The 22,778-nt window shown below is 29.6% G+C and overlaps 5 protein-coding genes across 8 annotated transcripts in view; 3 read left to right on the forward strand and 2 right to left on the reverse strand.

Annotated features, from left to right (window-relative positions):
* The first annotated feature begins 479 nt into the window (after positions 1-479).
* Positions 480-2,461, forward strand: LOC126834398 (40S ribosomal protein S2). Its single transcript, XM_050566288.1, has 6 exons — positions 480-622; positions 794-995; positions 1,484-1,601; positions 1,764-1,927; positions 1,999-2,158; positions 2,235-2,461. Exons 2-6 carry the CDS (start codon positions 795-797, stop codon positions 2,381-2,383), a joined length of 792 nt encoding a protein of 263 aa, XP_050422245.1. The 5' UTR covers positions 480-622; position 794; the 3' UTR covers positions 2,384-2,461.
* Positions 2,462-3,069: 608 nt separating this feature from the next.
* Positions 3,070-10,225, reverse strand: LOC126834393 (E3 ubiquitin-protein ligase CHFR-like). Of its 4 annotated transcripts, XM_050566279.1 has the most exons (9): positions 9,975-10,222; positions 9,714-9,871; positions 8,626-8,788; positions 8,483-8,544; positions 8,205-8,419; positions 7,713-7,926; positions 7,402-7,630; positions 5,273-5,371; positions 3,070-3,794 (listed from the first exon to the last, which is right to left on the reverse strand). In XM_050566279.1, coding segments are annotated over exons 2-9 (1,089 nt in total). In that variant the 5' UTR covers positions 9,820-9,871; positions 9,975-10,222; the 3' UTR covers positions 3,070-3,793. The 4 variants fall into 4 exon arrangements, with proteins under 4 accessions (XP_050422236.1, XP_050422237.1, XP_050422235.1 ...); XM_050566280.1 differs by lacking the exon at positions 5,273-5,371 and having other exon boundaries at positions 3,074-3,794; positions 9,975-10,221; XM_050566278.1 differs by lacking the exon at positions 3,070-3,794 and having other exon boundaries at positions 5,211-5,371; positions 7,402-7,627; positions 9,975-10,225.
* Positions 10,226-10,360: 135 nt separating this feature from the next.
* On the forward strand, positions 10,361-12,175 carry LOC126834390 (coiled-coil domain-containing protein 186). The gene has a single exon (XM_050566272.1). It carries the CDS (start codon positions 10,541-10,543, stop codon positions 12,005-12,007), a length of 1,467 nt encoding a protein of 488 aa, XP_050422229.1. The 5' UTR covers positions 10,361-10,540; the 3' UTR covers positions 12,008-12,175.
* A 1,857-nt stretch (positions 12,176-14,032) lies between these two features.
* On the reverse strand, positions 14,033-17,877 carry LOC126834391 (E3 ubiquitin-protein ligase CHFR-like). Its single transcript, XM_050566273.1, has 9 exons — positions 17,462-17,877; positions 17,252-17,362; positions 16,509-16,678; positions 16,242-16,356; positions 16,027-16,140; positions 15,813-15,873; positions 15,646-15,755; positions 15,382-15,580; positions 14,033-14,917 (listed from the first exon to the last, which is right to left on the reverse strand). Exons 1-9 carry the CDS (start codon positions 17,579-17,581, stop codon positions 14,670-14,672), a joined length of 1,248 nt encoding a protein of 415 aa, XP_050422230.1. The 5' UTR covers positions 17,582-17,877; the 3' UTR covers positions 14,033-14,669.
* A 2,686-nt stretch (positions 17,878-20,563) lies between these two features.
* LOC126834405 (uncharacterized) overlaps positions 20,564-22,778 on the forward strand; it is a 28,598-nt gene continuing 26,383 nt past the window's right edge. The window contains exon 1 of the mRNA XM_050566297.1: positions 20,564-20,772. The gene's annotated coding sequence lies outside the window, so the exon portion shown is untranslated. The remainder of the gene's footprint in view (positions 20,773-22,778) is intronic.

The raw sequence follows: 22,778 nt of genomic DNA on the forward strand, positions 1-22,778 counted from the left end.
AAACTTAAATAACTTTAAGAATAATTATTCAAAACTGGTTATCGATCAGTCGAAATGTTCAGTAAATTATTTTTAATTTAAAAAGTTAAACAGTGGTACGGTACCATTTAAGTTTCAAAAGTTGCTATAAAAATAACTAATTTGGGAGGGTGTTAAAAACATAAAAAGTTTGTGAAAAATTGACATCACATTGTATAAAAACATCACGAAAAAATAATTCAACAACTGATTAAACCCATTAAGGCATTGAAATTTGAGTCTATCATTTTAACAAAAAATCACCTCGCATCGGTATTTTTCAAAATGTTATTAAGTAAATTATTTTTCAAAAGGTAATTTATGAATTACGGTGAATAAATGAAAATCGTTCATATTCGGTAGTTGGTATTAGTTTGCAATTAGCTATTGGTATTTGAATCAATACTGCCAACGTTTTTCTACGGTATTATTGTGTTGCGCTATCGCCGCCCGGCTCCCTGCGCTTGACAACATAACCAAAAATTGTTCTTTTCGAGTTGTTGGTTATCTGGAAATGGGAGCCACACTTTAAGTTCGCGTAATCCGCAAATTTTCTGGAAACTGTTCTTTATTATAGTTTTTATTCGTTGACAATCCGTTAAAGGTAAGTCGTTTTGTATATTGTACATGCCGGCATTGTAGATTGATGTTAAATACTCAAATCGATATTACTTACAACAAGTGCACGTATATCGGTTTGTGGTACGAGCATGTGTGATTATTTGTTAGTCGTGACGTGTGCTTTGGTTTAATTTTTTGTTTTTATTTTAATTAGAATGGCTGAAAGTCGAGGCAATTTTCGTGGCGGTTTTGGACGGGGTGGCTCTCGTGGTAGAGGACGCGGTCGTGGTCGTGGCCGCGGCAGAGGTAAGGAAGCCGAAAAGGAATGGGTGCCAGTAACAAAACTGGGCCGTTTAGTCAAAGATGGTAAAATAGCGTCTCTGGAAGAAATCTATTTATTCTCTTTGCCCATCAAAGTAAGTAAATACTTATTGGTTGCTCGAGTTATCGTAAAATTGGGTAGATTTGGACAATCAATTAAATCTTGCATATTGCAAGTGTAGACGTATATGTGTAGATGGCCCCTAAGACCGTTAGGTGTAGTCGTGCCTTATCGGATCATTATAGTTGATCAAAGAACACTTGTGAATTTCAAATAGACGATGTCCGATTTTCGAGAAAAATTACTCTCTAAATGTTTTGTTTGTAGGTAAAAATCTTTGATTTCAAGTAATTTCATGGTATGTTCATTTAAACCTTTGTTCAAAGTAATCTGTTGTGCCTCTGGAGTCGCCCAATATTACGATTTACTTTTGATACTTATGTGCCTTTATTCGTTGGTAAAAAAATTATTGTTGAAATTTAATTCACCAAACTTGGCCCTAATGAACATTCATGCAACCCCCCAGCATAAACATGATCTACTTTAATTTTGGCTGTTGTCCTAATCATAACTATTGTTTAGGAATTTGAAATTGTAGACTTCTTTATTGGGCCAGCCCTCAACGATGAAGTTTTGAAAATCATGCCCGTTCAGAAACAAACTCGTGCCGGTCAGCGTACCAGATTCAAGGCTTTTGTTGGTATGGTTAAGATATTTAAAATTTAATTGTGACTTGCCTTATTTATATATTTTGTTAGAATTAAAAACTGTATATTGTACGTTTTGAGGGATATAATCAAAGCCATTATTATTTCTACAAACTCTACTTAAAAAAAAAAAACTAATTTATTTAAATTTTTAGCCATTGGTGACACAAATGGACACATTGGATTAGGTGTTAAATGCTCCAAAGAAGTGGCCACAGCTATTCGTGGCGCTATCATATTAGCCAAGTTGTCTGTGGTTCCAGTCCGTCGAGGTTATTGGGGGAACAAAATTGGAAAGCCACATACTGTGCCTTGCAAGGTGAGTATCACTGAGTTTTTTCGACTAATTTTAAATCAATTAATTTATTGTTTTAAAAAAAAAAATTTAAGGTTACTGGAAAGTGTGGCTCAGTTGCTGTACGACTGATCCCAGCACCGAGAGGAACAGGTATTGTCAGTGCTCCCGTACCCAAGAAATTATTAACAATGGCTGGAATCGAAGATTGTTATACATCGGCTCGTGGTTCTACCGGAACTCTTGGAAATTTTGGTGAGTTGTTGATTTTTATTACTTTTGTTAAAGTAATTAGCCTAAACTGTAACTTTGCTTTAATTTTTTATTTTAGCCAAAGCCACGTATGCCGCTATTGCTAAGACATACGCTTATTTAACACCAGATTTGTGGAGGGACGTGCCACTGAAGAAGACCCCATATTCCGAATTTGCGGACCATTTATCTAAATGCCACAAAGTCGTCCAAAACGTCAGAGAATAATAATTTTGTACACGTTATTGACACGATACTGACTAATCCATGTTTGTTTGGTGTCGAATAAAACATTTAAAAAACTAATTTTGCCTAATTTGTTAGAATCAAAATTTGAATTCCTAACAACTCAAATGTAATAACTAAACTCTTTTAACTATTAGGTTAGGTTTTTTTGACAGGTAAAAAATTATTTGATGTTTTATGGTCATCTCATTTTTTTTTTTGGTCGGTATCTTTATTTTGCATAAAAATATTTCTGTTCAGTTTCGGTTTTCCTTGCATAGTTTTTAATATTTAACAACATAAAAAATATAATCTAAACCGCAGTTTTCCATAGATGGAGTGTGTGTGTGCATCTTTAAAACTAAACAACTGAATAATAATAAATCCACATCTAACTTAAACTTGATAAATTTGATGATACACAATAAAATATATGGTACAGGTATTGATTGCAAAGAAGAAAGAGTTAAAAAAACATATTTTTAAGCTTAATTTTATTCATTTTCTAAGTATAAAAACAATATTTATTAAAATGATTACTTTGTATTAAATAAGTTCAAGCTACTCAAATTTAGATCTAGGAATAATTAAAAAATTATTTTATTTTAGTAACATACACAAGTAGTAGTACAATGTGACCTAAGAACAACTATCAATAACAATTATTTTTTTTCTAAAAGTGCTCCAAATTATGTCTATTTAACACGGCAGATTATAAGTCTGATCTTTATACTGAACTTGTCTAAAAAAAAAAATATTTTAACTTAATAAATTTCTCCTAAGAATAGGAAATGTGGAGAAATTAGTCAAAGAATTGAAAGTATCTGTTTTGAATTAAAATAAATAAAATAATATTAAATAGCAAATTAATTTATTTAATTAAGCCCCCCTTGCTTTATAATAATAATTAAACAATAATAACAAAAATGGCGATACTAAATAAAAAAAAAAATGTACAATAATTTAAATAATATACAAATAAATAGGAAAAACTTTTTTTTCTATTATCGAGTGGAATGTAAATTTGTGGTAGCAAAAGAAAAAAAAATCAAATTTGGAAACGAGAAAACATATTTTCTTGAACAAAATTATTCTTATGATCATCTTTAGATCGCGTCAATATTATACAAATTAATGCTACGGTTATAGCTTTTTTTTTGTTATCAAAAACAATGTAGTTATTCTTATAGTATAAATTACAGTTATAAATATTCCAAAAAAAAAAAAAAAAACTTCTACGAGAAAAATATTTTCAACATTCACTAAATATTAGATTTATTATGTTTTTGTGATTCAAATATCCGATATCACAGAAAACGTTTGTGGTTACATTCTATAGTCAAATAATAATTTCTATTGCACACGCGGCAATACTCGATTGATCCCATAGTCGTGTTATCCGAGAAAATAGAATCTGAAACACGCACAGAAAAAACGGTAATGTATGAAGAATTAATTTATTTCACAGCTGTTAGGTGGATAATAAAAAGGAGTTAAGACTATTATATTATTTAATAAACAAGTATTTACGAATAGGTTCATTCGTTTTTTTATTATTATAATAAATGTGTATCGTATTTAATTCATCAGTGGTGTCATCAGAAAGGTATACGCAATTATTGTGTGGAAGAAATTTTTATAAGCGTGCATAAGGCAATGTTAATGAAAATACAAAAAAAATAAGTTTTCAAACAAGTAGTGTCTACAATTAGTTAATCACATTTTAGTAGTAACAGCTCGAACCATAATAATCGTCTTTCTAAACAATTTTACTCGTAACTGTGTATTAACTACAGCCAATAGTGTGGCTGTGTCACAATAAATAATGCAAGTTTAAGCGCTACATATTACATTACGTTATCAATCAATATAATATAACACATTATGATTTCTTTCTGAGGTCTATCTTTTTTAATTTTAATAATTAAATATACTTTACAATATTTCGTATAAGTTTAAAATTGGGCGACCATATAAGTTTTTAGATTCACAAATTTATACTCGTTAAAGAATAAAAAATGTATACAACACCGACTGTGTACCACTACACTATTAGAGGGTAATAAATAGTAGTTAATAAAATTATTTATATTGAAATATAAATGTATATTCAGTATTCCTTAATAATAATAATAATAATAATAATAATTGTAATTAAACATGCATTTTATTAAAATAATTATTAATTTTTTTAGACGTGTTATCAGAATAACCGTTGGTACTAGGTGAGACGTGAGTTTTTATACTTAACATAAGTGTGAAATGCGTAAAATAATACTTAGTGTTTTTTTGAATAAAGATATAGTGTACAGTGTTAGCAGTAATATAACAGCTTTTCAATGAAAATCATCATAAATGTATTACATGAAAAAAAAAATGTTAACATTAACCTTACAATAAGTTTGTTACATTACTAACTCAAGCACTGACAAACGGCATAAGCTAATAACATTGGACACTTATGTCGTTAAACATTAATATTATTATATTAAGACTATATAAAACGGCGAAAATATAATATTGATATTTTGACCCTAGGAAAATTTTTAAATTAAATTTAATCAATATTACTACAACCCAAAATGATGAGTGAAATAAAAAAAAAACAAATTATATACAATTATTATTACGAAATAGATATCTTAACACAAAAAACTATTTTAAGTAGAGCGATAATCAAGGGAACAATCACCCACAAATTACTACATGTACATATATTATTAATAAATAACAAATATAAAATTATATACCAAAAAAAAAAAAAAAAAAGAAAAAAGGAAAAATATATATTAACAAACAAATAATAATAGAAAAAAATTGTATATTTGATTTTTTTTTTTTTTTTTAAGAATAGCAGATAACGGGATGATAAATTAAAGCGGTTAGTTATACCATTCGTCAGACTCCTCCATTAGGGCTAAAGGGCAGTTGGCAGACGAATGTCCTGTATTGTCACAATAAGAGCAAAAACGGTACCCAAACTCGTTAATACTGACGACCGGAAAAAAATAAAAATAAAACGATAAAGGCATTAATTTAGGTGCATAAATGTGTCGACAAATCATATTGTTTAATAATGTTTTACATTGACTATAAATAAGTACTTTAACTCACAACACATAAATTTATTTTATACAATTTTTAATAATTAACACAAACCGATTAGATTATACGTACATAGTATAAATATTCATGTTAAGTTATAATTTGGTCAAGTCTTTTTCAAATTAGTATACCACTAAAACAGGACTGGCACAATTCAATGAAAAAAATAATCCAACTACCTATTTTAAATTCGACATGCAGCGGAAATAATTACAAGTGTACACCCAAACTCATTAAAAATTAAATTAAAACCTACAAATATATATTTTTTTAATTTTAAACGAAATTTTAATCGCTACAAACAACAAAATATGATTCGAGTACAGTTTTAAGATAAATTACACACACACACACCTTTATAAGTTCATGCATAAATTGTTGTTGTACTTAACTACGGATGAGAAAGCATATAAAAAAATCAAAAGCGCACAAGAAGAAAATAGCAGCATTTAGAAGATTCAATTTTATAGAAGCAAATCTCCAGAGTTGGCAATACATTTTTTAGAATTGCATTAAACCTTTATTTTGGGGTAATATTACAGCTGCCGAGCTACGATTGTCATTTTGCTAACTTTGGAAATTACTAGTAAATAATATCAACAAATCATATGAAGTAGCTAGATATTTTATTTATGACTAAAGAAAAATACCGCTTTTTTAGTAACATACAAATTAAGCAAATCTTCACACAAGTAATAATAATAATATCACATTTGTTTAATACACAAAAAAAATATATAATATACATAAGATACATATAAAATTAAAAATAGGTAAAAAAGCATGTTGTATACATTTATTATATTGGACAATTATAAAAAAAGTTTGACGTTAAACATATTAATTCATATAAATACAAAAATATTTTTTTATTTTATTTTAGAGGACATACATTTTTTTTAAACTATCAGATAAAATGATTTATTGGGTTGGTTACAAAAAACAAGCGATTACCCAAAAATGTATTGGAAGCCCAATAATCAAAACACTATTATACATAGGTAGTTATGAGTTATAATTATACTACTACATTATAGGCACATTTTTAATTAAACTATACAACTAGTAGCAATACAAATTGGAGTTAAAAAAAAAAATTATTTTATTTTACCTACGTTTAAAATATTTATACACTATATTATGTTTTTATAATACCAATCATGCACAACTTTAAACTGTCACTATTAAAAAATGTTTAAACATTTTTACACTTATAGAATTAAATGATGATGTTTTTATACCTTTATAGAATTGTGTTTTGTTATTATTTTTTAAATTAAAGCAGCAAAAAGTATCATGCAGTAAACAATTACTCTATTGTATCATAGCCAACAAAAATACAATTTATTTTTAATTAAGTTATCTAAATATATCAACGTTAAGAATATATGAGAATTCACCAGTGGTATGAACGAAATAGTCTACAAGGTGTACGCCCTATGACTACACCACTGATTTTTCACTGAATACAAACAATTTTCATCCAAATCAATTTAAGTAAAAAAAAAAAAAATTGTAAGCGGTAAGTTGTCTTTATAAGCTCAACAATATTAATATAATATTTTTTATTCAAAAATTCACCGACAAGAAACATAAAGTACGACGCTTATTAACTGAGCGGTCTACTGAAATATACCGATTGGACACAATAATAATTATCGAAAGAAAATTGTTAGACGATATTCACACACACACACACAAAACCCCTTAAAACATGCATTACGAAAAAATAATAGTGTTACTATCTATCTTTTAGTTATAATGTTGATTTTTTTTTTTTAATTTATTTGATGTGGTTAAGGTACTTGATTTAAAAAAAAAATGTAATTTGTTATGAAAAAACATAAGTGTTTTACCTTCTGCACACACTAGCGTTATAATAATATTGTCAATTAATATAATATAAATTATAGTACCTGTCCATGCTGCTGTCAGACAAATTGTCATCCCATTCGAGGTCTTCTCTTTCGTTTCTATTTCTTCCTAATACGTCGCCTAACCGAATGGGATCAAATAAGGTATCTGCAAAATTCCACTCTGCACCTTCTCTGCCACGATCACCCCATATCATACCCAATGTTCGTCGTACGGATTGCCCTCGATTGTTACGACGTCTATTGTTGGCCCTTCGATTTCTATTTACTTCTGGGACAACAACAGTAATAACGATGATTAGAAAATACTTCACTTCATGTTAAGTATTGTAATAATATTTAAAAAAATTTACCTCTAGAGTTATTTCTTTCTACTTTTAAATTCTCTCGTCTCTGCTTGACTTCATCTGGTAAATGTTCAGAAATTTTATCTAAGAAACTATCTAGCGTCAAACAATGTGACTTGCTTTTGACATACACGCGGCACGTGGGACAATGATTGACTCGTCTCGTCCACGAGTCTATACAATCATGACAAAATGTATGCGAACAATTTAATACGGTAGGCTGAAATTAAGTAAAATAATGAATTATTATAATAATATAACGATAATTTTTTTTCAATCTAAAATAAAATAAGTCAAAAGTTTATGTAACTACAGTTTATGTTTTAATTCTAGGCAAAAAAAATATTAATGATAGCATTTTACTCTTATATCCTACTATCGACTGAACATTGTTCGAAAATTTACATTTGTTACTTAAATAAAAAATTTCCAGGCTGTGGATAACTCTTAAAAACTTATGACAGATACCAAATTTTATGAACTCTAGATGACCATTACCTTAATGAACATTTCATAGCAGATGTTGCATTGTAGATCACTGTCTACGGCTTGTTCCAACTGATGTGCTACCCAAGAAAAACTTTCACCATCGTTATTACCGCACAATTGTTGACGGAGGGTTCGCACTTCATTTTCTGCTTCATTAAGTTTTTTTACAGCTTCTACAAGCATACTATCAGGTGAACCTTCTCTAGTTTCACCAGATTCTTTATCTAATAAAATCAATTACTTATTTAAATATACATATATATATATAATAATATGGTATTTCTTACTCGACAAAGACCAAATGTTTGGTTTTGGAACAGCTTCGGTATTGTTTTGATTTCTTTGGAATCTGGAAAGTCATACACTGTACTATGAACTAGCTGAACGTGTACGCAAACTAATATTAGTCGTTGTTAAAATAAAAACTTACTTATTGGCCGCATCTAAAAATTGCCGCCTGATTTGCTTTTGAATACTAGTCGAACGTGAATCATTTGAACTAGGTCGACCAATACGTGATCTAGGAATACTACTTGTAGGTGAATCATTGGAACTAGGAGGACGAACTATTATTTCATCACCTGAACTGTCGGCTAAAATAGAAATATTAAAACTAATTTTAATATTTTTAAATTTAACTAATATTTTGACTCAATACCTAACTGGGATCAAGAAAATTCATGAATTTTTACTTTTAATAGTCAAGTGAGCTAAAAATTTAAATTACATTCACAAAGACTAAAATTTATTTTACATGTTGCAAATTTCAGATTTAAAAAAAAAAAAGTATGTATATTATTTTAACATTTTAGAATTTTAGATCAAGTGTAACTATAAGTGCCATAAAACATAACAACTTTATAGAAACTATTTTTTATTTTTTTGATAAATAAAAATATTGTATATCATATAAATAAAAGAAGGGCTGCGGGGAAAAAAGATCAATGTCAATTTTCTTTTATTCTGAGAAAATCATATTTTTAATTTCAAAACGTAATACATTTTTCCTGTATGCCTAAACATCCGGCGGTCGTTACTCTCGACTAATCTGTTTTTTCCCTGGTTCGAGTGCATAAAAGATACAAGATACAAGATATTTCATAAATGTTTAACTCTAGTAAGTTTAGTTTTTCATTAAATTCATTTTTTTTTTAATACGAAACACACTATAACAAGTAATTTTATATTTTTATAAATTGAACATTTACAAGTTAATTTTTATTAATGAGATCTGTAATAATGTAATCTTTGAAATTTAATTTAATTAATATGACCTTTTTCAGCTTGTTTTTTTCATTTAAAGAAATCGGAAACAGCCTTGGAAGTGTCGTTCACGTAATTACCAATTTCAAAAGAGGTATGCTTATCAGTACTACGGCTGGGTTCAGAAGACAATTTAAGATTTTTGAAAATACGCTGTCTACCTTAGATGGTTCAGAACTTGGGCGCCCAGAGTATCGTTAGAAAGATTATTAGCCGGCCAAAAAGAATGTAAACCCGTCAAAAGCAAACACTTACGCTGGCTTTCCCTGTCTGATCGTCCAGAATCTAGATCGTGTGAATTCCAACATCGGTCGCCGAATCTGCAAGTTCCCCTCCTGTAGTACATACAAATTGAAGACATGTTCTGTCGTTCGAAAAACCCAAAACTAGGCAATGTCAATTGGATATAAATTCTGAAACAACAAACGACGGTATTAGCAGAAAACAAAAGTGTTCGCCGCACGGCTAAACTGAACCCAAATCTGACATGGATGTATATAATTGATCGGTACTTACATGTGTTTGATTACTCGAGTTAAAAAAAAAACAAAACTCTACTGTAGTGATTATTATATATTTTTTTGTTATTTGATGTTGGCCAGATTTAAAAATAGAAGGACGCGTCGTACGTCAAGCCGAGAACTACCGAATTTTCCTCTCCGGCCTGCGAAACGTATCTGGTAAGTGTCAAGTGTGATTTGTAAATCGTCAGAAAAAAAACAATTAAACGACAAGCCTGAACCTGAAGTTGACTGTAGGGTGGATAGTCGTGTCGGAATGTCGGGCAACCAGGGCAACACATTAAGGGACAGTGTGGCCAACGAGGTCATACGGTAATCCGACAAACCCAATACGGGAACACTGTCTAGTTGTTATGGATCTAGTTGTTATCGCGCTGTGATAACAGCTCCCAAAAAAAACAGTGGACGTTTCTAATAACAGAGTAAAAATATTATACATCGTCTTGTGTTTTCCTCCCGTTGATTTTATGCAGCTATTCGCATACGTTTTTACGTTCGTGATGAGCACGGGAAAATGTTTCCCAATATAGAAGAAAAAAACCATTCGTTGTAACGCAAGAAATGGACGTGAATGTCGAACAATTTTCAAATGAAACGTCGGGTTTAGTTGTACAGTCCAAAAATGTCAACGACGTCAACAGCAATAGACAAGATGATGTCTGCACTGTCAACGGAATCAATGGTATTGGTGGGACACAAGAAAACGAGGCCGAACTGCAGGATGTAGTACGACAGCAAAAGGACGAACTGGAATACTACAAACGGCAGTTGGCCATAAATGAACACAAATATTTGACTGATGTTAACAATTTGCAGTCGCAAATACAGTCCTTGACTAAAACGTACGAAACAGCCAAACATGAAAAAGAAGCAGCTTTCATGAGGTATGTTCTCAAAGAAAAAGAAATACTAGACTTGAATACAGAGAAGAAAAAATTACTGGGCAACGTTAAAGAAAAAGAAAAGGAAATTGTCCGACTAAAAGCCAACGCCAAAGAACACGCTAACTGTTTGAGTATTTTAGAAACCAAAAACAAAGAACTGAAAGAAACAAAAGCCTGTTTAGAAACGTTAAAAGAAGACAAATTAAAAATTTCAAAAGAATTGGAACATTGGAAGACTAAATACGATCAGAATACAAAATGTTCACAAGAAACCGAAAGCAAATTACTTCGTGAAGTACAAGAGTTACAAAATAAACTAGAAATGTTAATTAAAGAAAATGAAGCGTTTAATTTAGAGAGTAATTTAGAAAAAATTGTTTTGCAAAGTCAACTGTACTTGACATTAAATGAATCTTCGAGTAAACAATTACAGCAGGTCAGAATGTTAAATAGCACTGTCGAAGAGTTAAAAACTAAATTAAATCAATGTTCATCGACAATAAGTTTGTTAGAAAATGCAAATATTGATCTTAAAACCCTTATGGAAAGCAACGAAATCCGAACCAAAGAACTGCTTATATTTTCGGAGAATTTAAGTTCATTAAACGCATCGCTGCAGTCAGAAAATAAAAGTTTACAGTTGGATTTGAATAAGTTACAGAGTGATAATGTTGGGTTAAAGCAAAAAAATGCAGATCTCAAAATTGCATTTGAATATCAAAAAAACGCAATGTCTAACGAGAAAGAAATGTTTGACCAGGATAAAAAACAATTGGCTAGTCATTTAGCTCAAAAAATGAAAATGGTTTCCGATTTGAAAAAAGCTTTAGAGTCGACTCAAGATGATTTGCATGTTTCCAAATGCAAGTTTAAAACGACGGTCGCCGAATTAACAAAAGAATTACAAAAGAAAAACGTATTTGAAACTTCGGCTGAGATGAAAATGATATTGGACAAAATGGTTAAGCTGCAACAAGAAAACGCTAGGCTGTGTGAAAAGTTAGATTTTGTCGAAGACCATAATAGGCATTTGCTATCTGAGTTAAAAAAGAATAGGGTTTTTGTCCAAAGGCATGGGTTATCCGATAAAAATGGCCCTGTAAAAATACCTAATTCTGACGACCTGAAAAATAAACGTTATTAATTTTACGTCTTATTGATTAATAAAAAATTTGTTTATACTTACTTAAATAATTTTGTGACATTCCATTAATATGTATCGTTTTTGTTGTTATTAACTACTGAGTGTAAGAATTTATTCTAGTCCATGTATTATGTATTACTATCATTATTATTAGGATTATTGGGTCATAACGACATGTTTAAATAATGTTAATTTTTAGTAATATACTTAATATATACATTATAATTGCTATTACTTGATGTTATAATTTCAAAATACGTATCATTTTTTTTTATACTCCAAAGCTGAAAAAAATTACTAATTGTTAAATCTGGAAGGTTAAGTAGTTCTCGTCTGTCGGACACAACTTCTCGATATAAAAATTATTGCCACGAAATTGTTGACGAATGATTGTCATTTGTAGTTAGCACTTCACTTCCATTTCATATCTTCGGCGTTTTATTTACTAAAGTTTCTTTAATAGAAATCTAGAAGTTTTACACTGTTTTAATTAGTAATCATTGTAGAAATGCGACTGTGACATAAATTACATATTTTTTCACATTAGTAGACAGTTTCGGTACTTTGATAATTTTCGGATGTATGATGTATCCAAGTCTTAGTTTCTGTGCTATATTTTGAACCCATTGCAGAGTTCATCTTCAAATCGATGACAAACAACACAGAAACAAAAACATGGATACATCCGAAAATTATCAAATTCAAATTTCAATCCATAAAAGTTAAAACACATTTGAATTTTGGCGGGTTGCATGATTGTTCAATAAACTATAAAGGTTTAATACATTTTAATTAAATTTATCAATTCTTCGTGCAATCTGGCATTAGTTCTTAAATGTCCTAAACAAATAAAAGTATACATACGAACATACGCAAAATTATAATTACTTGACAACGTTAAAGAAAAAAGAAAAGCGAATTTTCCGCAAAGGAATTATACCAAATGCGCTATTAATTATTATTTAAACCATAAACAAAGAATTTAAAAAAATAAAAGCGCGTTTGGAAATGTTCTAAGAAGAACTGACAAAAATGTCAAGCCTTGAACATTGGAAGACTATAAATACATCAATAGAGTATAAAATGTTCATAAGAAACACGTCAAACGAATTATTTAAAAAATTTAAGAACTAAAAAATTACACCAGGCACGTTAACTAAAGAAAGAGAAGTTTTGTTCAATTTAGACTGATTTCGAAAAAAATATTTTGGAAAATCAACTGTACTAATTTATTAAGTATCACTATGGAATAATTGATTATAACATTAGGTTGATTGGTTTTTATCGAAAAACCAAACATTATATTCTTTTGAGTTATTGGACGTAGTGTCTTTTTTATTTAAATGCAGTTTTGAGTATTTTTTTTAAATTTAATAAATTTTGTAGTTGTCATTTTTAATTCAATTATTGTAAACTCTGACTGAAACGTCGCATTTAATTAGTATCTTATCTGTAACCCATTCAAATCCAAGTGTAAACTTTTATTTTCTGACTGCAGCGATGCGCTTAATGAACTTAAATTCTTCGAAAATACAAGTAATTGCTTAGTTTGGATATTGTTGCTTTCCATAAGTTTTAAGATAATATTCGCATTTCCTAACAAACTTATAGCCATTGAACATTGGTTTCATTTAATTTTTAATTCTTCCACAGTGCTATTTACCATATTTATCGGTTTGAATTGTTTACTTGAACATTCTTTTAAAGTCAAGTTCGGTTACAAAAAACATACAACACTTCTATTAAGATAAAAATAACATTAGACAAAACTATTGTCAACAGTAAAACTATAACAAGAAAATGATTGAAGATCAATAATTTGTGCTTTGATTATACCGAGTTGTAATGTGAGTAATAATAATATTATGTCTATAATTCTTTTGACGTATAATGTTGTTCAATTCTAATAGATTAAACAATTATAAAAAAAATAAATGATAACATATGGAACAATTACCAAAAATAAGAAATAACATATATTACAAATAATATATTTACAACAAAATAGAGCCAAGTAAACATGATTAACAAATTAGTTTTTTATTGGCAAATAAATGTCAATGCTTTTTCTACTTATGTATACCAACGTTAAACCGAAGTCATTAAGTCAATTTATTATGATATAATATTGAGAAAAAAAGGAATTGGGGATTTTACACTACTTTATAGAAATTCAGGTTCATTGGATGGACAAATTAGTATTTCACAACATTAAATTCAATATATCTATTTGTAATATCCATTTCGATTATTATGGGTTTGTCAAGTTAAAAATTTACTATGACGAACATTAACAATATTATAATTTAAATAATACAAAATATTTTGTTAATCATGTTTTATTTAAATAATAATTAAGTAGAAAGAGTAACCATATACACACATAAAATATTACTTTAATTCATTATTGTTTAATCTAAACCATACACTTTTTTTTAATTTTTTTTTTTATATGAAAAACATTTCAATCAGAGAAATATAAGTTGTGTCATGTACAGACACTGTAAATTTAAATAATTTGCGTAAATGCAAATTTCTTTTTGAAAGAGCAATATATAAATTGGTTTTAACATTTTATTGTTTTATTATATTTAATGAAAAAAGAAAATCTTACAATTTTTTGGAAATCAAAACACTTTTAAAAGCCATATTTACATTTATTTTATCGAGACATACTATGCGTAAGGTCAACGACTTCGATGGGTTCATTCGTTTGTCTCGGCGGTCCTACCGTTCTATAGTTGCTCAAATCGATATCGATTGGAATGATTTCTTGAATGTCCTGAAACCTTTGCAAAATATGATTCATTTGCTGTGGTCCTCTTCTCGAGCCTCTGCCCCTACCTCTTCCACCGCCTCTTCCTGAGTGGGTTACTTGTACTATTCGAATAGAGTTCATCACAGCTAGCCCTATAAAAAAATGGAAAAGACATATAATTCACAGACATCAACAGTACTTACACATTTTTAGAATAAATTATTTCAGTCGAAACTTGATTTTAAAACATAAGCATTTTACTCGAATAATTACTAAATGTCCAGATACTCAGTTTTATGGCCGTGTATTGAATGAAAAAATTTAAGCAAAAACATTAAAAATTAGATTTTTTAAAATGCAGTTTTCACAAAACTTTACATTTTGTTGTGTGTATACAAAATGAAAAAAACTGTGCATTTTATTTGTAGGTATACAATTTTATGCTAATGGTGTGAATCACAGTTTCAGAACCTAATCTATCCACTGTCAAACACCTGATCTAGTCGATTGTTTTTCAAACGACATGCTCAAAATTGTTTAAATATTGTTACGGCGCTATAAACTTTATTATTGTGACCATAATGATAGTCAAAATAACCATTTAAATACTTCTTACTTTCATTCTGAACTTTTTCTCGTTGTTCTTTAGCGGTGCTCCCGAGAAACTCGCAGAAATTATTAATAAAATTGTCCATGGTAAGACAACCTGTTTTGGTTTTAACCAAAGTACGACAAACTGGACAGATTTTACTTTTTTTTAACCACGTGTTGATACAATTTTCACAAAACGAATGGCTGCAATTGACCGTGCACGCCTAATATATCATCAAATATATAATCACATTAAAAAAATACATATACATCAATCATTTTTTTTTACCTTGACCATTAGTTCATTGCAAATTGGACATTGAAAGTCATTTTCTAAAATAGTATAAGCTTGGTCTTTGAACTTGGTAATTACTGTTTCTTGTAGGGCAAGTTTACCATCTTAAAAAAAAAAAAAACATTTTATTATAAATCAATTTACAGTAAAATAACGTTTACCTTCGTGTATCATGTTGTTATTACTATTGTGTTTTTTTAGTTCTTCAATTTCCAGGTTTTGCTGTAAAAAAAAAAAAATAATAATAACAATACAAAAATGAGAATATGATTGTTTAAGTACAGTTACAATTTTTGAATAGAGATGCCAATCATAACTATACTAGGTAAATACATACATAAAACACTTTATTTTATAATAGCCATTAATACTCACATTTTGAACTTTTTTACGCAATTTGGCAGTAAAATCGAGAGCTTTCTTAATGCAATCTTGAAATTCATTTAATTGAGTAACCGAATGTTTCAACATGATATTTTGGAATTTTAACTAAAACATGATATAACAAAACAGTAGATGATTGCACAAGCGGTATTTATGAGTCATGTTGTAAAAGAGGAAAAGACCTAACATATTCATATATAACTTACAGTTTCAACGTCAGAATGAAGATTTAATAATTTTTTTTTATATTCTTCATTGACCTTGCACTGCAATTGATTGTCATTGTTGGTGTTTTTGTTTTTGTTTACACATGCATCTAGTCTACAAAGTTAAAAGGTCTGTTATAGTTTTGAACTCATGTACATAGTGTACTAAGAGTATCGGATTACCCACAGCACTGTGAAAAAAATATTGTACGTCTCCACCACACGTGAAAGATAGTCTACATCATTATTCGTAAGAAGATAACTTACTTGATTTTTTTATCAGCATTCGCCTGTGAGATAAATCTGAATAGATGTTTATAATGACCCATGTCAGCTCCTAAGGCTATGATATCTCCGTGGTTTAAAACTACTGTCCCTGTTTTCTTTTTTTCGCCGGGAATTTTTGTATAGTTAACATACGTCCCATTACCAGTTCCCTGCAAAATTTCAGGTAATACAAAACTACCATGGGGTTTGATACATAATATTGTGTAATATGATAGCATGATAATTTACAATATAGTGGAATACTTTTAAATAGAAGGCAAATTATATTGTTTAATGTTTACGTTAGATAGTTTCTAAATATTTTGCTTTGCAATTTTTCCTAGTACAAACAGTTCTTCCCACATTATATTTCCTTAATGAATTTTAAACATATTAGCATTAAATAATCATTTGCAAAAATGGTCTGAACTCAAAGCACGGTAAAGTTAAAGAGAGAATTGCTGGGTAATTTTGGATTGATTGCATTAGTTATGGTTTGGAATAAACATAAATGCACTAATGTCTATGGAAGTCAATATTATGTAGGATATTTAAAGGAGCATTAAATATAAATATTAACTAATTAGTCATTGTCAAATCGATGTTTATAAACATTATAATGTAGCGAATAGGCTGTGACGTGAACACCAAATGATATGATGATCATATACTAAATTTTGACAACTAGTAATTATGACCATACTGGCTATTATTGGTCAATACTTATTCAGCGAATCACTCACATTATCTTTAATGGTGTAGTGGTTACAAGATTTTTTTATAATACAGTGTTGTCTTGATATACTGATATCTCCGATAACGAGTGAACAGCCGAGGGCGCGACCAATTATAAACTGTGAACATAAACTATGCTGTAAAGTACAGTAGGTAAACATAATATTATGTACGAGAAATGCTAATGCTAAGAAATGTGTAATCTAATAAGACATTACCTCATCTTCCAAGAAGTGGATTTCACCAGTGGATAGATTTTGTAAACACACACCATCGGTTATACTGGGGAAATTATTCGGGCGTTTCAAACTCATTATATTTTTAATGTCTTTTAACATTTAAATATGATTTTAATTAACGGCAAAGCATAAATAATAAGACATCTAAACAAACGTAATAAATGAGTCACGATTAAATTACAAATCGAGCAAACCAAAACGGTTCGACTAGACTGTACTGACTAAATAATTATACACTAAATCCAATCGAAATCGTCATGAAATAATAATGTTAATAACGTTGAAACAAACTGCAAATATTAATAACAGTTATTGTACCTGTACGGTAAACACAAGAAAATGTTTATTAAACTTGACACTTGTGCGCCTCAAATAGTTGCTTTGAAGTATGAACTATGAAAGAATCCCATGTCCGTTATCAATTGTTATCAATGTTGTCGACTACAACCATGGTTACCTATCATTTGACTGTCTACGGTTGACAAAATTGAAAATTCATCAGTTCAAAACTGTCAACTAAATAAAAACAACTTATTCACAGAACAGAACATAACGTTTTAATTTTTAATCGAACAAATCGATTTGAACAACTGCCCATGATATAACTAACAGTTATATAGTTATATAGTTAGCTATATCATGTATAAGCGCGACCCTTGCGACCGCAAGTCTACGCCACTGTCTTGACGAATAAAATAATTTTCATTATAAAGCTATTATTATTATTATTTAAAGCTTGCCGTGGTGATAATCAATACTATTGGATAATCGTCACTCTGGTAATAACTGAAAAAAAATATCTAACGATTCCAATGGTTTTATAATATTTCGAATATACAGGGTGATTCTTTTATCATGAACCAGTCAATATATCACTGGGTTTAATTAATAATTGAATTTGTTTTTTCATATTGTTTTTATACAACGTAATCTCAATTTTTCACAATTTTTTTTGTTTTTACCACCCTCAAAACTTAGATTTTTTGATAGCAAAACTCAAATGGTAACGTATATATTTTATTACCATATTAAATAGAGAATAATGTATTACAAATTTTGACTGATCGATAACCAGTTTCAGATAACTATATTTGAAGTTCAGTGGCGGCCCGTAAGAAAAATACTCGGGGGAAACTGAAAATTTAAACTATTAATACCTACTTAAATAAAAACATCAAACAAGAAAAACCTTTATTACTTTTGATTTATTTAATAATTGAATTAAATTCATAATAAGTCAACATACAATTTTATTTTTATATTATTATGTCTTACATTTTCTTATATACTAATTCAATTTTGCGATCTTTTTATCCGCAAACTCATCAATAACACTCTACATAAGTTGGATCCTTTGCCAGGCCCCAGACTTGTTTTAATACCGTCTAAAATACACGGCTCATCTCCCCTCCTTCAAATCCGCCGCGCCGATAACACTGTCGATAACTACCTGTTGTGATTGAAACAAACGGTCGATTGTTGCTGGTTTAGAGGGAACCGGTTATCGCCGTAATGATTTCATAACAAACCCATCAAAATATCTGTTTATAGATTGCGTGGTCTACAATAAGGATAAAAAACACAATAAAATATATGGGATATAGGCACTTTGTGGTTCGGGAAAATGTCCATATTATTTATTATTATTAATATATATTTATTTATTAGTAGTTAAAGATTATTAAAGGGAAACTCAGTTTCAAAGTCTCTTATGACGGGCCGCCACTATTGAAGTTATAAGATTTTAAAAGTTATGATGGGAGGGGAAGTGGAGTGTAGTATTATTTTTATCTGCGCGCATTTCCCAACCGCACTTCCCCTCCCATCCTAACTTTTAAACTCTTATAACTTCAAAAATAGTTATCCGAAACTAGTTATCGACCAGTCAAAATGCATACTGCATAGTGTAGGCTTATTGATTGAAAAGATGTTTAAATTAGAGATTTTAGTAGTTCCACGGTATTCAAGTCTGGGGAACTACTAAAATCTCTAATTTAAACATCTTTCAATCTTTTCAATCAATAAGCCTACGTCTCATCACAAACGCTCCCTGGTATGTAAGTAACCGAACCCTACACAATGACCTCAACATACCAATGCTATCAACCCTTGCTCCCTACCACTATAAAAAATTCCATACGAAAACTTTCAACCACTCTAATCCTCTTATATCTAAGCTAGCTTCTCTCACAATTCCCGACAATCCTCCTCGCCGACTAAAACGGAACTGGCCACGTGACCTACTCAAAACATAACATAAAATTAAAAAAAAAGTATAAAAAAGTACTAATCCCTTAAACTGAAAATTTAAATTCCTATTTGGAAGTAGTGTTAATGGACGCTCCCTTCCTTCACGTCGTCTTGTCTAGTTTCTATATTCAGCTCATTTACCTATTGTTTTATTGTACACAGATTGTAAATATTGTCTTTATTTTAAAAAAAAAAAAAAAAAAAAATCGAGAGTTCACTTAATAAAAATACAAAAAGGCCATAATAATTTATCATTTATTGATTTTTATTAAAATTCAAATAATTTAATAGTTGTGCTCAATGCACTGTTTCGTTTTTATTAGTTGTTTATCAAAGTATTATGATAGATTAAATATATTATTATGTATTTAATCTATGGTATTATGAGACATAGATTACTAGTATTGCCTTACTGAGATTAAGAAGCCCCGTGTTCGTTGTCGCTTGATCCCGGATGGGTGACCACCCGGGATGGTCATGCCGTGACTCCATCTCATGCGTGTTCCACACCTACCAACCAAAACCAATCAACAAATACATTTAATAGGTAAAGGTTTGAGTTGTCGAACTCGCCCCCCCCCCCAATAAAAAAAAGGCGTTGCACGGGTTACTTACAAGTAAAACGGAAGAATGCCAGATTTTTAACGGTCGAAAACGAAAAATTTGAGTTGTTGTTGGGACTTTTGTGACTTGAACGGTTGCGCGCTGTGGAGGTAGTCACGCGGTTGAGGTAACCATGCGGTGGAGGTAAACGTGCCGCATGCGCCGTGTCCGATCCGCGTGCATCGTCGGTCGTGTACAACGTTGAGGCGGCGGCATATGCGAATTGCGGTCCGTCGAAACGCCTCCGTTGTCGCGCGACCATTACTCCTCCGAGTCATCGGTGACCCGTCGATGTTTTAACGGGCCAACACTGTGGATGTAAAAAATAAAAAAATAAAATATGTAAATCAGTGGTCGATTTGAAAATGCGACCTTAGAAGAGTAGTTGTATTTTGGTAAAATAATTGTTCACGGATTTCTACAGTTAACACCAACGTGTAAGTGCACTCATTTTGTTTTAAATAATATAATTTTAAGTAGCTGCTGTCACTCAATAGGACGTACACTCTATCGTTGATTATAATTTAAATTTTAAACCCCCTTGCCAACCTTAAAAAAAAACATTTATTTTTTAAATTTCCATCGCAATAAGAGTTGCCAAGCTGTCTCAATAAATGCATTTTGTCTTAAATATGTACGTTCGTGACTGGTAAAAAGATTTTTAAAATTATAATAACGCGAATTCCCGGAACAACTTCGTGGCTTTTATCAAATTTATATTTGTCTGAATGGCGAATGCCCATTGTATTCATTTTGGAAGGAAGTGTTTTTTTTTTGTTCTCGTGTAAGGGGAGCGGAATGCTAGTAGGTACTCGAAAATGTGTCTTTTATTCATAGAATTTATGATACTTATTTATTTAGTGTTTTTATGAGAATATTATGGTTTAACTGTAGATTTCATGATAATAGGAATTTGATAAAAAAAAAAAAAAAATACTGCTTCAAAATTAGAAAATTCTATAATACATTTTTCTCAAGACAAATCCATATCCATTTTAATTATTAATGGACCAGTTGTAGACAATTTTTTTGTTAAGTTAACTAATTTAAAAACAAAACAATTAAATCTAAAAATTTGATAAAAATTAAGCTTTCCGAAGTATTAATAAAAATTGACGATGTATACTTAAGTAAAACAATATTAAAACTATAAGCTGAGCTCGTATTGTAAAATACAATATGGTTATTGATTTTTTTAATCAATAAGTTGGAAATAAGTATAACTAGTTAAGTTAGCTATCTATAATTTATAATCTATTGCTAAACTATACATAATTTAATTTCTCAGAAAATGCGCCTATCACACTTATACACAATGTAATTGTTAAAGTTATAAACAGTTTTCAATAAAAACTTTGTATCGATGTTGTTCGGTCGGCATTAAAATAAAATCCAAGCCAAAAAGAACATTGGTATTTTTATAAAAGTTTTATAATTATAACAATATTTTAAAAATTCTTTTGGTTTGGGACTCTTCCAGTTTTTTTAGAGTTTTTAAAGCTATTAATCAATTGGCAGTAAAATATATTATAAAATAGTTCTACTGACTTCTCCTCTCGTTGAAAACTTTCAAAAATCATGTTAAATTTGAATACTTATATTTATAAATTGAATTATAACGGTTATTATTATTCTAGAAAAAACTTAAGCAACACTTGTGGTGTTATTATTATTTCTGTTTTTATTGTTGTAATAAGAACTGTATATTTGTATTTATTTATTTATTTATTATAATATTTACGGACAAATGTCCATTTTCAAATATAGTGATAATAAGATAGAGATAATAACAGATACATTAATATGATACATTAGAAACAAATAGATTCGATTAATTAGAAATAAATTAGATTCATAAACTTAGAAACTAGATTATAAAATATATATATATATATAATATATATTGATATAAATGTATTGATCATAATTAGTTACTCGGTAATAACAATGAATAAGATAATTATTTCCTTTTTTCATCTGTTTCGGATTATCTTCTACTGTTTATTGCGTTAATAATTATTGAAATATTTCCATCTTATTATCGAAGCTAATTAAAACCGTCACATCTACCATCTGGCAGGTACAAGGGAATTTTTTAATTTCCCAGTATAATCATTTATGCATAAATCATAGTATAATATCACACTTTAAGTAGTTTTTAATACGGCGAGCTGAGTAGGCAAAATAGATACAGTAATGTATTCTCCCGCGTGTTTCGTGACTAACTAGATATTTTTAAAATTATTTTGGTACCGGAAATGTGTACTTCACACAGAAAAAAATATATAAAATTTTAACAAAGGCAGCTTAAAGAAATTAGAAACATGTATAAAAATAGTATGTTCACTGTTATTTTTCCAATACTTGCTTTATTTAAATAACAAGTGCACGAATAAATATCGAATGCAATGCGATTTTCGTTGTATATGCAAGTTACAGTAAT

This window comes from Adelges cooleyi, unplaced genomic scaffold (assembly GCF_023614345.1).
Source record: "Adelges cooleyi isolate 19-005CV unplaced genomic scaffold, UGA_ACOO_1.1 ACOO_flye_CR_arks_rails_tigmint_CR_PRNA_21, whole genome shotgun sequence".
In the NCBI taxonomy this organism is placed as follows: domain Eukaryota; kingdom Metazoa; phylum Arthropoda; class Insecta; order Hemiptera; family Adelgidae; genus Adelges; species Adelges cooleyi.